Genomic DNA, 12,227 nt, shown 5'->3' with positions numbered 1-12,227 from the left:
GATTAGTAGAAAGTGGACTTCAAGTTTGAATAATTTATTTATCTAAAATAATTTAGACAATTTAAACTCAACTATCTTATTTATATATCTTCTAATTTGTTGTTGATTCATCAATGCAAGATTTATAATCTAAACGATAGACGCCATTGAACTACTAAAAAAAGGTTGCAATGAGACCAACGTCTGTCCAATGACTGGCATTGAGTTTGTAAGGAATTAGTTTATCCAATGCAAGTATCATTTTCTATCCGTATTTGTATTTAATTAATTGAGTTAATATAATAGTTTACTAATCGATGTGACGAAAGAGTGTTTGTGCTTTAGGAGCTATATGCCGGGGGCAATACACAGATTATGAAATTATGCATGAGTAATCATGCGTATTGAGATCTACGCTTCTTTCACGCACGAACGAAATAAATACTAGAAATCCCACCTCCATAGTTATAACCTCTATTTTGGTTATTTTAATTTCAAATGCTTAGAATAATAATGACAATGTTCTCACAATGGTTTTAGGAGACTTTCATAAGAGTTACGTTAATTATTCAAACTTAAATGAGAATCCATGCCTTCTATATTGCGAGTTTCAACTTGAAGCTGTTTAATTTCAAAGCTTTTATTGTTTTGTTCCTCTTTGAAGTGAAATCCATCTAGATGTCCAGCATAGAAATTTATGGTTGGTTATCTTGTGTTATTTTCAAGAGAGTGAATATAAATAGCCCAAGGGACTAGGTCGGCCAGAAGCCTTATCTTTGAAATTCAAACTGACAAAGCCACTCTTGTTTGACATAAGGTCCCTATGTGTATGAATATACCATGCATCCAACGAATCTAATTATGGTTAATTACTCTAAAGTCACTTGGGTGACTACCTAAAACATTAAAAATAATGTTACAAGTACCATCACATCCAAATATGGTGATTAAACCAATCAACCTGCGTCATATGAAATATTTTAGACACCTTATGTGAAATAGATGCTCATATCAAATCAATTAGTGCCTAGATTGATGATAAAACAAGAACTCCCTTTTATTTTGTGGTTGTTTTTGCATATCGGATGTATCCTTCAGTTTACAAAGTGAAGAGATTATTGAAGTGGATTTTTGTTTCTCTTAAATAGTTTTTATTTCATATATACGACTAAGAATTGAAGTCTTGTTAAGGGGCAAACAAAAACTCTTTTGTTGGAGAAAAAGGGTGAAAGTGCATATTTACTAGTTTACTAATTAGAAGTAATTAAATATCTCATTCATTGTGCCAGATTGCATCTTTATTGGCTGCATTATTTACTTTTTCCTTCTGGCCGTTTTATCTTTCGTCTTCTATTAAGCTGAATTATAAATTTATAATTTGAAGGAGTGAAGGTCTTAAAGCCACATCTAAATAACGCAAAAACTGGCTTGAATTCTTTGAATTATGGCACACTATGTTGGACTAACCAACGTAAAATATGATGGCATGTTCAGACCACTATTAGTTTTTATGAGTTGTCTTTGCGTTATTTTTTCGCACAAATTTTGTATAGCAAAAAGAGAATTTGAAAAGGAAGAGATAAAAATGTGAGACGAAATGATGAGTGTGTGGTATGTTTGGATATGCATCCAAATTGGGAAAAGCAGGTCTAATTTTTTAAATGCTACTCTATGTAGCGTTAAATTGAACGCAGATCCAAAATAATATAGCATAAAACCAAACATGCATGCATGAGATAGAAAGAAAATAAAAGGAGAAAAAATAAGTTGTAAAATGAATCATATGAATAATATTTACCTCTACTTTTGCTTGTGTTATAATGTTAAATGTTGTCCTTCATTCATTACCACCGAACCAGAACAAAATTCAACTTGATCTTAACTGCCCTATTATCTTCTTTCTTATTAGTTTTCGCTTTTCCATAGCTTGAGTTATTGCCATATACGTCAGTGCCAGAATTCAAGCAAAGAAAATGGAGATTGTCAGATTGCCATGTCAAGAAAAAATGGATGGTTCACACGATGATACTGACGTTTGGAATCACAACTAATATTACTAACTCTTTCACTGTGCATGATGAAGACCCGTTCATGAAGTTGAAAATTCGCAACTTAGGAATACACTCTCTTGACGAGCGAAAAAGTGAGATCAATATAATTTTTATAGTTTTAAATAAATTATAACAAATAACTAAAAATGTGTTAGAAAGATTGTGTGAGAGTGTGTATTGTTAGTGTTTCTCTTTGCAAATTTTGCTTATATGAAATTAGTGTCATTTTCTTTGAAAGTTACCATGCTAGAAAGTACAAACTAAACTTCTGTTTTGATGGAGGTGAACATTCAAGTGGGATCATCCTCCCCCTCCCCGCAGAAAAGGGTAAATAACCGTGAATATAGGTTGTCTGGTTTAACAAACACCATATGTTACAAAAACAGCACCAAGCCTTAAATTAAAGTGGTATGTAAAAAAACTATGAGATTCCAGCCCCATGAATTTGACTTTGAATAATGCTTTGCTCGGAGATGAAGTTATTAGGAAATGGAAGTAGGAGGGATGAAAATGTTAAATTATATTAACTCGCTCTAGTTTAAAAGTAATTTGAAAAAAGGCAGATAAAATGTAATTGTTGTCTTATATATGTCCTCTATAAAACTTTTGCCTGTTGAGATGATATTTAAAATAATTTTTTTAATGTGTTCAAAGACACACAATAAGAAATCAATAAATAAATTTTCGTTAAAATTTGTAGTATTTTTTGTTATTAATGCATTAGATTTTGTGATATATAAAAACTTACTGTACATTTATTTCTATTGTATGTCCAAGGCTATATGTCAAAAAAATCATATTTAAAAAAATATATATCTTTAGTATAAAAAGCACATACAATAATTTTCCATTCTCTCTCCTTAATTATATAGGGAAAGATGGGATTTGATGGGTCTAATTATTGTCATTTTATTAATATCATATTCCTGAACTTTCAAGACATGGCAGTATTTCACCCTTAAGGCTTTCGAGTTTTACTTCACAGAGTTGTACATTACCAGAGTAGTTTTTATTCCTTCTTTCATTCTCGAACAAGTTTGGTCGTCAGTGTAAGAGCTAAATGATTAGTATCTTAACAAGCACTTTCTAAAGAAATTTGTTAATTCAGATGTATTTCTACTTTAGTGCATCTCTTTACATCACACAATCTAGCATTTATTCTACAGTTGATTATGCTATGCACCAAGCCTTTTACTTTGTTAGACTAATTATTCAATATTAAGCACCTTGTTGACTAAAAAATAATTGCCCGAACATTTCTCTTCCCAAGGTATTTCCCCACTGTATCACTCTTAAAATTGCTGCACTGCAGACCAAATACCGCATAACCCATGAAACTCCATTAAACAAAGTCAAACCACAATGAAGACTTTCCTCCTCCCTGGCAAGTTATGTTGCTCTTGGTTCTTACTTGGCCAGCTTGCTCTTATTGCTTCCCTAGCTTCAGTTGCAGAGGCTCATTACGATGAATTTACTGCAAGTGTTGGTTTAATGATCATAAACTATTCACTACAGGTTTGCAATATGGTTTGAAGCAGTTAGTTATTATCATTCCATCAATAATTTGATTGAAATAGATTCAAGCAACGCCAGTGAGGAGGCTGTGCAGAACCCAAAACATAATCACTGTCAATGGGCAGTTCCCAGGGCCAATTGTAGAAGCTAGAAACGGAGATATTCTTGTAATCAAAGTAGTAAATGCAGCACAGTACAACATCTCCATCCACTGGTAAACAGCATCATCATGCATTTTCACGTGAATTTCATGGTTAAATATATTCACTATGCTAATGATACATAATTGAAATGCATGTTCCTCACAAACCGATAATGTGTCGTGTGCATAAGGCATGGGTTAAGGATGCTACGAAATCCATGGGCAGATGGACCTAGTTATGTGACTCAGTGTCCCATTCAACCAGGGGGAAGTTACACATACCGACATAGAATCACAGACCAGGAAGGGACACTATGGTGGCATGCTCACACTGGCTTCCTAAGAGCAACTGTTTATGGGGCTTTCATCATCTATTCGAGATTGGGTTCTCCTTATCCCTTCTCTATGCCTAAGCAAGAATTTCCCATCCTTCTTGGTATATCTCTAAAAGTATCTCTTATTCTGCTCAACTCACATTTTATAATCTCCTTGCACTGTGATTAAACCTTTACTCAGTAGTGAGCACTTGAAAAAGCTAACGAGCTTTTCATTTTTAGTGTCATAACACATAACATTCTGATGATGGCGCAGGGCAATGGTTTGATACGGATCCCGTGCTTCTCCAAAGGCAGGCAGACTTTACAGGAGCACCTCCAAATACCTCTATTGCGTACACAATTAATGGCCAACCTAGTGATCTTTACAGATGCTCCAGCCAAGGTTTGAAATAGCTTGGGTCTGCATTCCCATATGATTTAAAAGGATATCAAGTGTCCATTTCTTTTAAAGTTTAGTAAAATTAATTCTGAACAGTTGAACATAATTAAGATATGTGCTTCAATTAACCTGAACCATAGATTTCATATACACGTATACTACAAAAGGAATTTATTTTAAAAGTAAAACAAACATGCCCTGAAATAAATGATAAGGGATCCGGATGGTCTGCAATGAATTTTAAATCACAAATCATCTCTTCATTTAAAAGTATTTTTCATTCTATTAAAATGAAAGATAGTTGAATTAGTGCCAACAATTAGATTGTTAACTACACCAAAAGTAGCTCTATTTTGAGTTCCAGATTCCTTGATATGACAAACATACAATGCAGAAACTGTACGTGTTCCAGTAGATGCTGGGGAAACAATTCTCTTGAGAATCATCAACAATGCACTCAATCAAGAACTCTTCTTCTCAATTGCCAACCACAGTATGACTGTTGTTGGTACGGATGCTGCATATACCAAGCCTTTCACAACTACAGTCCTCATGATAGGACCTGGTCAAACCATCAATGTCCTAGTCACTGCTAATCAACCCCCAGGCAATACTACATGGCAGCACGAGCCTATGAATCAGCCAGGAATGCTGCCTTTGATAATACCACCACCACTGCAATCCTTGAATACAAATCTACTAGAAGCAGTAACCAAAACAGACCAAGACCAATCTTGCCAGCTTTGCCAGCCTACAATGATACAGCCACTGCAACAGCATTCACTTCTGGGATCAGGGGTCTTTCCCGGGTTAAAGTCTTCAAAAAAATTGATGTGAATCTATATTCCACAGTGGGGTTGGGATTAATCAATTGCACAAATCCTAATAGCCCCAGGTGTCAAGGACCAAATGGAACCCGGTTCACAGCGAGCATGAACAATGTATCTTTTTTACTCCCACGCACCACCTCCTTGATGCAAGCCTACTATGAAGGAGTACCTGGTGTCTTCACCACAGACTTTCCTCCCACTCCGCCTTTACAATTTAATTATACCGGCAATGTGCCAAGGGGGAGGTGGACGCCTTCTCGGGGAACCAGGCTCTTCAAGTTGAAGTATGGCTCCAGGGTGCAAATTGTTCTGCAGGACACAAGCATAGTAACCACAGAGGAACACCCTATGCATGTTCATGGATTCCACTTCTTTGTAGTTGGTTCAGGTTTAGGCAACTTCAACCCAGAAACGGATCCCCACAATTTCAACCTTGTTGACCCACCTGTGAGAAACACCATTGGAACCCCTCCTGGAGGATGGGTGGCCATTCGTTTTCTGGCTGACAATCCAGGTAACTTACTATACTACTGCAAAACTTTATCTTCTGAAGTTTGTATCAGGATCACATATTAACCTATTACATGATATTCTTTCACTGCTGCAAATCAGGAATTTGGTTCGTCCATTGTCACATAGACTCGCATCTGAACTGGGGTTTGGCAATGGCACTTTTGGTGGAGAACGGAGTTGGCCTTTCACAGTCAGTACTACCTCCACCCCTAGATCTACCCCCATGTTAAGATTAATTAAGTATCATTAGTTAATAAAGTTTATGTTCTGTTTTACAAGTTCTTGAAGGATTTGCCAAATAGACACTACATCTTGCTGCTGTTCCCAATACCAGACTTAGACAATGCTTGAATGAGCAGCATGTTAGCGATTAGTTGATTTGGTGGACTTTTAAACTTTATATGAGAAAAATAAAAGATAAATGATTTGTAATCATTATATTTATCAGTTTAATATTTTATAGTAAGAGAAACTGCTTCATTCTGTTAAGTTCATAGAAAAAATATTTCAAGACCGGACAGTGATTTGCATCTTTTACTTCAGTGGAAGAAACGCCAACATATTGCAAGTGTGTAGACGGATTATTTTGTACAAAGCACGCTAAACAACCTAAACACATTACATTTAGTTTTTAGCAGGCTACTATGAACAAGCATGTGAAGCAGCTGATCCTGGACATCTAACAAGCAAATACATCATCACAACTCCTTAACAGGATTGCCTATTAATCAGCAGCATGCACCAACTGTCATGCTACAAGGTTCTTATGTATATAATAATAGGAAGTAAGCTTCCTTGGAGCAATTTAATCGAAGGGATGCACTATAAGCAAATAAGAAAAAGAAAAATCTTTGTAGCAAAATAAAGATTAAGCACATCTTTAACAAGGTTACCTAGATCAACAGGATCCAATAGGTGTCAGACTATACATTTTTCAGCTATTACCTTATCACCAGATAAGTGAAACACTAGTCTCAAAAGGGAAACAAAAAAGGGAAAGTTGATATATGATAAACTTACAATAGCATGGATCCAATACTAGGCTCAAAATGTAACATGTATCAGGCTACAAATTTCAAGCAACGGGTATCATTGTGCACATTTTGACATCTATATGAACAAAAGCGCATACCACATCTCACACAAGTGTAATTGGCAGAAAAACCACAAACAGTGCAAAAGTGGCGGCGGGAAGTTGAGCTCGGAGGTCCAACTGCAGCTTTCCAATAGGAGGGAACATGTGGGGGCAATGATTCTAAATTTGCCTGCATTTGTAGGAGCTGGGTTAACACAAACAAAAGGCAATGCAAAAGTAAAATATGAGTGTTACTAATTTCTGTGCATGCTCTCTTGTGGATTCAATCACTGACCTCATGTAAGAGCTCAAGGAATGTTCTTGGGGCCTTCCTAGCTTCAAGTGCTTTTGCCTGCCTCGTCTTCCTCTTGGTGCCTTTAGATTGTTTTTTCTGTACATACACTGCAAAATAAGCAACTGAAGTGAATTTTTAATTTAAAAAATGTTTTACAAATATTTACAAAAAATAAGAAATATTACACTGACACTGAATTCCAATCAAATTACACTTGGTCGTTGATAACCCTCTTTATTTTTCGGTTTTGTTAAGTTCTAATATAGTATAAGTATTAAAAAAATAAAGAATTTATTACATTGGAAATATAAAACCGTTTTGTCAACCCTAACAGCAATTTTTTGTAACACAAAATAAAATCAACACTAGAAAAATAAAATAAAATTAGGAAATGAAAGGGGGAAAAAAGTAAACCCTAACGTTGATCTTCATCGTCTAAAGAAGCATCGTCGTCGTCATTATTAGCATCAGCGATTTCAAACCCGGCATTGTCATTCTCCAAGGCATCCAAACGGGCAAGTGCCGCCTAAATCGATTGAATTGCAACAAAATCACGCTTCTTAATTACACATTAATTGATTATTCAGAATTTTTAAAAAATGAGAAAACTGAGCGACGGAGAGAGGAAACCTGAGTGCGGTTGTCAGAGCTGGCAAGTGCGGCGGCCATTTTGGACGCAACCTTTCGGGTTCGGCTTGACATGCGGCGCACTGAGTTGGAAGCGTCATCCTCCATTTTTCTAATTCTATCCAAACACGGCCTTAATCTTCCACAGAGAGATTACTGATTCAAGAAACACTCAACTCAAACACGCTATAAGTCACTATTCACCAATCTACGATACACGATCCTGAAAATTGTATAGCCAAAACAACTGTATCTATATATATATATATAAGATTCGACATTAATTATTATTATTATTATTATTATTATTATTTATGTATACACGCTTTTTTGTTAAGGATCATGAGGAGCTTTCAAAAAATTTATGAAAAACTATCATAAGAAATTTAAATAGAAATAGCAGTGCTTGTACTTTGTCAAATTCTCTGTGTAAAATGTTGTAATTATATTTAATTACCTTTTAAAATTTTATTCATTTTCCTCTTTTCTTTTCTTTTTTACCGTTGCTAATTATTTATACTTTCCCTTATATTTAACTCCCTCAAAAAAATCAACGTTCTACTTGCTCTCACTTCTCTCCCTCACTTGTTTGATTTCAATGATGTTAAAAGTTTAATAGAAAAATAAAGAGGAAGACAATGCTTACTCATTTTATATATTTTTTTTTTATTCTTAATCGTCTTAAATTAAAAATATTATAATATATGTTTTATATAAAGGCATTAAACAACGGTTAATCTTGTTTAATCGTCTCTCGAATTTTGATTCTGTAATAAGAGAGAGAATATTTACTCGTAACCAGATAAAAAAGAAACATTTATCTCCTAACCTATGATTATGAAGTAAGAGAGATACATAACTCAGCTTTACAGGGTCACAACTACATTATCTACTCTTTTCTAAAGAACACTAATTAAACTTGTCTCCATCTAAATACTAGTTCTTAAATATTCACACGTAATCAAGTTAATTTGGCTATCTATTGGGAAACTTAATATCTCAACTCTTAATGCTAAGTTAACAACTTTCTACTGGGAAAATTAGGCTTTGAGATCATCATGCATGCAATGGTAGAGGCCAATTTTAGCCTCTTAAAATTTGTTGTTGCACCACTAAAACTGAAGCTGTGCCAGGAAAATCTTCAGAGGAAACATACTCTCCTATGACTCCCAAATCTTCACTTTCAACATTCCATTCTGACAACCCAGTAAGAAGAACAGCATTTATCCCTTGTTTCCTTCCAACTATCCAAAGATCATAAGCACCATCGTTCATAGATTGAATTGCACTAATTGTTTCTTCTCCATTTCTAACAACCACCTCTCTATAAGTCATTCTTTGATTGGCCTCATTCTTAACCCAAAACCATGTCACTATTCCATCATCAAGCTTCTTCTCCATTTCATTGTCCCCTATATAGTTGTGAGAGAGAAACCTTATAACTGTGAGGTTCACTTCTTGGTCAGTGTTAGCAAGCATCCTGTCAGCATAAACAAGAGCCTCTCTAGCATCTGCACCACCAAGAAACAACACAGCAAAACGGTTTCCAGCAGAATGGCGAAAGGAATTTCCCAAGGTGTTGATTTCAAGAAGACCCTTGTTAACAAGAATTGCAACTGAGCAAGGTGCATGATTCAAGATTTTTGAATTCACTGCTCTTACTCCGTGATTGTAAATAGCTCCCCTATTGAAAGGTAAGATAATTAAAGAAGCTTCTTGTTCAAGAGCAAGCTCACATGTGTCTTGGAACATTGTTTGCTTTGGAGCCACAGCTGTGAAAAAACGGAGCTTCACAAACACCCCTTTAAATTTTTTATAATGTTCAAGGGCGTTCATGGTGTGTGTCCAATGGTAAATGTGAGGTAGTTCTTGTTTTTCATGATCTATGAACAAAGGGCTAGCTCGACCTACAAGTTCTATTAGTCTAAGAGCAGAAACTGAGAGGGGGCTGTTTGAGGTTGGATTGGAGATATCAACTAGATGGATGAGACTATTTATGGTTTCAGTGTCTAGAATACATAGCACTATTCTAAGTTCTTGGGTTGGAGGGTTGTGTTGGATGTTTCTTCTTTGGTTCACCATGTATGGCCTTGTTGGATCATATAATGTGGAGATCAAAGGAGTGAAAGTTGCAGTCAATACTGTTGTCATAAGCAACAATAATGTGAAGCCTGGCACCTTTAAGACCTGTATATGCATCCTCGAAAACCATAATTGGATCAGTTCTTTGAAACCTATGGTTTTCATGTCCATATATAAATGATTATCGATCCTTCATATAGAAATTCATAGTTTGTAATGCAATTTTAAAGTTTCTAATAAATAACCACATTGTAAATTATTATATTAAATTTTCATTTTTTTTAATATAATATATGGTATAGTCAATAGAGTAAACATGAAAAGTAGACATAATTAAATCTGAAATTTATCAGCACATTCTTTCTAATTTATAGAATGGTTAGTTTGTTCCTGTAATAGATGTATGTAATTATATGTTTTTTGAATGATTGAACCAAAATCTCAATAAGGTGGACCTTACCCTTTTGTCTATCAAATGCACAAACAACATAAGTTCAAGTTGGCCTCTCAAACTCATAATGAGGCTAAGGGTTAGTCCATCTCTGAGTGGCATTCGCCAATAAAATAGAGCAATCCAAGTAGCAAAGAATTTGATCAAGTAGCCAAGTAAAACCATGACAAACAATGGTGCCAAACTGGACCAAGAAGAAGCACTCATGGCATAAAAATCAGTATATGATCCCACCAAAAAGAATGAGAATGGCAGAAGGAAATCTGTCATAATTGTGTTGCTCCTTTCTATTAGTGTTGCTCCTAAACGAGGCCCATCTGGAACAGCTAGGCCCAACCACAACGGCCCATTAGCAATTGCCATACCAAACATGTCAGTTATGAAGCCCATCACAAAAACCCCAAGGAAAATTGCAACCACAAAAGTTTGATTCACTGGGTGCCCCTCTGGGGTTTTGTTATTAATCCACATCATTGCAGGCCTAACACAAAACAAAATGAACAATGCCAAGGCCACAAGAGTAACCATATACCACAAAGCATTCTGTGTTTTTGATTCTCCTTGGCTTCCAGCCTCAAATGCTACAACCAAACCCACACCAAATGCATCACCAATCAATGCCACGGACAATGCCATTCGACCCATTTCCGAGTTTAGAAGGTTAAGCTCTTGAAGTATATGGTAGAGAACAGGGAATGCTGTGATTCCCAAGTACCCTGAAAGCACTCCTATTGAAGAAATCTTTGATAATTCGTTGTCCATGTTCTTTCTCATGTATAGTGCCACAATAAACACTACAAATGAGGGAATGGTTATACCAAACAATGCCGTAGACACATGAAATCTACCTGATTTTTTCAAAAGGCTCGGATCCATCTTCACTCCATAAATGAAAAGAAAGAACATGAATCCCATTACTCCAAGATTGTTCATCAAGAATTTGGTTGAGTCCGTTATCATGTGACGCTGGTACCATCTATTGCGTCCCAAAAAGGAAGGTCCAACAATGACTCCACCCTTTGAAAACACATTAACATTTTAGTATATAATATTCAATTCGAAAAGAAATCACAATGCCATGCATGGTGTTACGTACAATAATATCATGTCAATAAGAAAGTTTAATTTTAACGTGTTGTGTTTACATTATCAACGAATTCAAAGTCATTTTGCATGTGACTTTTAAAGTGTGTTTAAAAATATAATTTAAATGTTTATTTAACAAATTTTTATTAAATGTGGACTTATGCTGTCTATTTGACCATAATTTTTTAAAATAAACTGAAAAGAGACTTATTAGAGTCATCGTCCATTTACATAAACTCTTTTAAATGCGACCTAAAGTAATTATTATAAAAAAATATTTTTTAATTGCATAACAATTTATAATTGTATAACAGTATAATTCTTTTTTTTACAGTATTAATATATTTTAATTGAATTCATAAAAGAAATAATAGAAATAAGATAATAAGAAGCTTACTATTATTTGAGAGATAATTAGAGGTTGTTTGAGAGGCTTAAGAAGAAAACGAACAATGCGAGTGATGGTGGTGATGAGAACGAGATTGAACATTAATCCTGAGAAGGAGTGAAGCAGAGGATTTTCACCATAAAAGATGCCAGGGTGATAATCTTGTGATGGCTGACACACAATATTGGGATAGGAAATTGCAGAGTCATTAATACTAACAACGTTAGCCATGGTTTCTTCAAGGACACGAGAAACATTGAAGTTCTGCTTCCACCCGTTGGATGTTTGTTGCAAACGGTGTGGTGGGTATGCCCTAGCCATGCATCAAGTTTTTCTGAAAAACCGTACACATCAAAATAACATAGCAAGTGTTGAGAGAGAAAGAGGTCCTACAAAGGATTGTGGATACACGTTAAAGGGGGAGAACTAGCGTTATCCTTTCATTCTAATGGTTAACCAGCTTTTCTTCATTTTGT

The 12,227-nt window shown here is 35.2% G+C and overlaps 3 protein-coding genes across 4 annotated transcripts; 1 reads left to right on the top strand and 2 right to left on the bottom strand.

Moving 5' to 3' along the window:
• The first annotated feature begins 3,392 nt into the window (after window positions 1-3,392).
• LOC113851212 (laccase-3) lies at window positions 3,393-6,499 on the top strand. Its single transcript, XM_027481683.1, is given in 7 exon segments — window positions 3,393-3,545; window positions 3,608-3,759; window positions 3,879-4,123; window positions 4,279-4,407; window positions 4,799-4,999; window positions 5,002-5,748; window positions 5,847-6,499. Coding segments are annotated over 7 exon segments (1,758 nt in total). The 3' UTR covers window positions 5,978-6,499.
• Window positions 6,500-6,666: 167 nt separating this feature from the next.
• Window positions 6,667-7,956, bottom strand: LOC113848851 (SWR1 complex subunit 6). The gene is made up of 4 exons (XM_027478208.1): window positions 7,748-7,956; window positions 7,538-7,643; window positions 7,118-7,224; window positions 6,667-7,012 (listed from the first exon to the last, which is right to left on the bottom strand). Exons 1-4 carry the CDS (start codon window positions 7,850-7,852, stop codon window positions 6,809-6,811), a joined length of 522 nt encoding a protein of 173 aa, XP_027334009.1. The 5' UTR covers window positions 7,853-7,956; the 3' UTR covers window positions 6,667-6,808.
• A 290-nt stretch (window positions 7,957-8,246) lies between these two features.
• Window positions 8,247-12,227, bottom strand: LOC113848850 (cation/H(+) antiporter 24). 2 transcript variants are annotated; one of them, XM_027478207.1, is made up of 3 exons: window positions 11,815-12,185; window positions 10,287-11,294; window positions 8,247-9,931 (listed from the first exon to the last, which is right to left on the bottom strand). In XM_027478207.1, exons 1-3 carry the CDS (start codon window positions 12,070-12,072, stop codon window positions 8,828-8,830), a joined length of 2,370 nt encoding a protein of 789 aa, XP_027334008.1. In that variant the 5' UTR covers window positions 12,073-12,185; the 3' UTR covers window positions 8,247-8,827. The 2 variants fall into 2 exon arrangements, with proteins under 2 accessions (XP_027334008.1, XP_027334007.1); XM_027478206.1 differs by having other exon boundaries at window positions 8,483-9,931; window positions 11,761-12,227.

The sequence above is a fragment of the Abrus precatorius genome, unplaced genomic scaffold (assembly GCF_003935025.1).
Source record: "Abrus precatorius isolate BTA unplaced genomic scaffold, Abrus_2018 Scaffold9, whole genome shotgun sequence".
NCBI classification, from domain to species: domain Eukaryota; kingdom Viridiplantae; phylum Streptophyta; class Magnoliopsida; order Fabales; family Fabaceae; genus Abrus; species Abrus precatorius.
Note: the sequence above shows the minus strand (reverse complement) of the source record. Positions and strands in the feature narration are given on the sequence as shown.

Coding starts and splice junctions, on each gene's coding strand:
- LOC113848851 (XM_027478208.1), bottom strand. CDS start 7,852: ATGGAGGATGACGCTTCCAACTCAGTGCGCCGCATGTCAAGCCGAACC. Junction 7,644..7,747: donor GCTCTGACAACCGCACTCAG/GTTTCCTCTCTC, acceptor CAATCGATTTAG/GCGGCACTTGCCCGTTTGGA. Junction 7,225..7,537: donor TTTAGACGATGAAGATCAAC/GTTAGGGTTTAC, acceptor CTTATTTTGCAG/TGTATGTACAGAAAAAACAA.
- LOC113848850 (XM_027478206.1), bottom strand. CDS start 12,072: ATGGCTAGGGCATACCCACCACACCGTTTGCAACAAACATCCAACGGG. Junction 11,295..11,760: donor TAATTATCTCTCAAATAATA/GTAAGCTTCTTA, acceptor GTGTTTTCAAAG/GGTGGAGTCATTGTTGGACC. Junction 9,932..10,286: donor TGCATTTGATAGACAAAAGG/GTAAGGTCCACC, acceptor ATGCATATACAG/GTCTTAAAGGTGCCAGGCTT.